The sequence below is a fragment of the Colobus angolensis genome, unplaced genomic scaffold, assembly GCF_000951035.1.
Source record: "Colobus angolensis palliatus isolate OR3802 unplaced genomic scaffold, Cang.pa_1.0 Scaffold169, whole genome shotgun sequence".
Classification (NCBI taxonomy): domain Eukaryota; kingdom Metazoa; phylum Chordata; class Mammalia; order Primates; family Cercopithecidae; genus Colobus; species Colobus angolensis.
In genome coordinates this window covers 1,379,333-1,381,347 of record NW_012114810.1, presented here as the reverse complement: position 1 = coordinate 1,381,347, position 2,015 = coordinate 1,379,333, and the positions used below count along the sequence as shown (strand labels likewise).

Genomic DNA, 2,015 nt, shown 5'->3' with positions numbered 1-2,015 from the left:
ATGTTAGCCAGGATGGTCTCGATCTCCTGACCTCACGATCCACCCGCCTCGGCCTCCCAAAGTGCTGGGATTACAGGCGTGAGCCACCACGCCCGGTCTACTTGTTATATTTTCCACCAGATCAACTGTTTTTTACTACAGAGTTTATACATATTAGGCAATTAGCTTTTGCCAGTCTGTTTCTGTTTCTTTTTCTTTTTCAGAGCTTCTTTGCCCCAGCTTGCATCTGGCAGTCTCCCACTTCCACTATTTGTTTTAATGCCTAATGTTTAGGTGAGTATAGAGTATATAAAATATCTTTTAATAAACAATTGTCTACAAGAAATAACTCACCTTGCTGTCCATCTTGCATAGTTACAATAAATGGCTGGCCAATGCCTCCAGTAGGGATTGAAGTTTGGATATTACCCAGAGGGACTCCATCAGTTACTATGGTGATGACCCTCTGGCCTCCACTCCCCATTACTTGCTGGATTGATGAGTCAACGGAATTTCCCTCTATAATTTCCTCTGAATTGGCTAGAGATGACAAAAGCAAATTTAAAATTTCAGCTTTTTTAAAAAATAGGAGTAAAGCAATTTCAACCTCCTTGAACCTGACAACATTCAGGGAGAGGAAAATTTAAAAACAAAAAAAAAGTGAGATTCAACAGTTCGCAAAAGGTTTTGTGAACAATGCTAAGTCAGAGGAGAAAAGAAAATAGAGAATGCATTAGAACAGTATTTTGTAAAATGTGTTCATTGAGGTATTAGTAACTTTCACTAAAGATGGGTTCTATGTATAAATATGTTTTCAAAATTCTGGTTTAAATATGCTTAAACTTTTTGTTTTGTAGGAGTATCAGAGACTTCAGTAGGCTAATAAACATTGTGATTCTGCAGCAGGGTGTGATTCTCCAACAGGGTACAAGATACTCTGTTTCGGCTAGGCATGGTGGCTCATGCCTATAATCCCAGCACTTTGGGAGGCCAAGATGGGCGAATCACTTGAGGCCAGGAGTTAGAGACCAGCCTGGCCAACATGGCAAAACCCTGTCTCTACTAAAAATACAAAAATTAGCTGGGCATGGTGGTAGGCACCTGTGATCCCATTTACTTGGGAGGCTGAGGCAGGAGAATTGCTTGAACCCAGGAGGTGGAGGTTGCAGTGAGCCAAGATACTGAGATAGTGCCATTGCACTCCAGCCTGGGTGACAAGAGCAAGATTCCGTCTCAAAAAAAAAAAAAAAAGTCTAAAATAACCATAAATCAGAGTAAATGGGATATTTAATAGTGAATTACAGAATAATACGTGAAGTAGTCAAAATATTGAAGTCTGATAGACAAAAATGTTAGGTGGCTTTTCTCATCTGATATCAAGAATAATAGCTGGCTGGGTATGGTGGCTCATGCTCATAATCCCAGCACTTTGGGAGGCCAAGGCAGGAGGATTGCTTGAGGCTGTGAGTTGAAGACCAGCCTGAGCAGTGAGACCACCTCCCGCCAAATTTGAAAAATTAACTGAGCGTGGTGGCATGCACCTTTAGTCCTTGCTACTCAGGAGGCTGACGTGGGAGGATCACTTGAACCTAGAAGTTCAAGCTGCAGTGAACTCTGATTGTGCCACTGCACTCTAGCCTGGGTGACAGAATAACAGAATAAGATCCTGTCTCTATCAAAAGAAACCCCAAACATATATATAAAATAGCCAACACTTATGTGCCAGATACCATTCTATGAGTGTTACGTATATTATGCTGAATCGAGATTTTCAGTTTGATTAGTCAATATCCCAATAAACTAAGCACTATTAGAGGAAACAATTCCTACCACTATGGAATTTCTCTATGTAAAGCGTCACAGAGCCAGGGGTGGTGGCTCACACTTGTAATCCCAGCACTTTCGGAGGCCGAGGTGGGCAGATCACAGAGGTCAGTAGTTTGAGACCAGCCTGGCCAACATGGCAAAATCCCGTCTCTACAAAAAATACACAAATTAGCTGAGCGTGGTCATGGGCGCCTGTAATCCCAGCTACT

At 41.9% G+C, this 2,015-nt stretch overlaps 1 protein-coding gene across 1 annotated transcript in view; it reads right to left on the bottom strand.

Annotated features, from left to right (window-relative positions):
* The window catches only part of GABPB2 (GA binding protein transcription factor, beta subunit 2), a 65,294-nt gene that overhangs the window by 10,483 nt on the left and 52,796 nt on the right, over nt 1-2,015 (bottom strand). Inside the window, exon 6 of the mRNA XM_011937958.1 lies at nt 334-519. Coding sequence (XP_011793348.1) covers nt 334-519 — 186 coding nt within the window. The remainder of the gene's footprint in view (nt 1-333; nt 520-2,015) is intronic.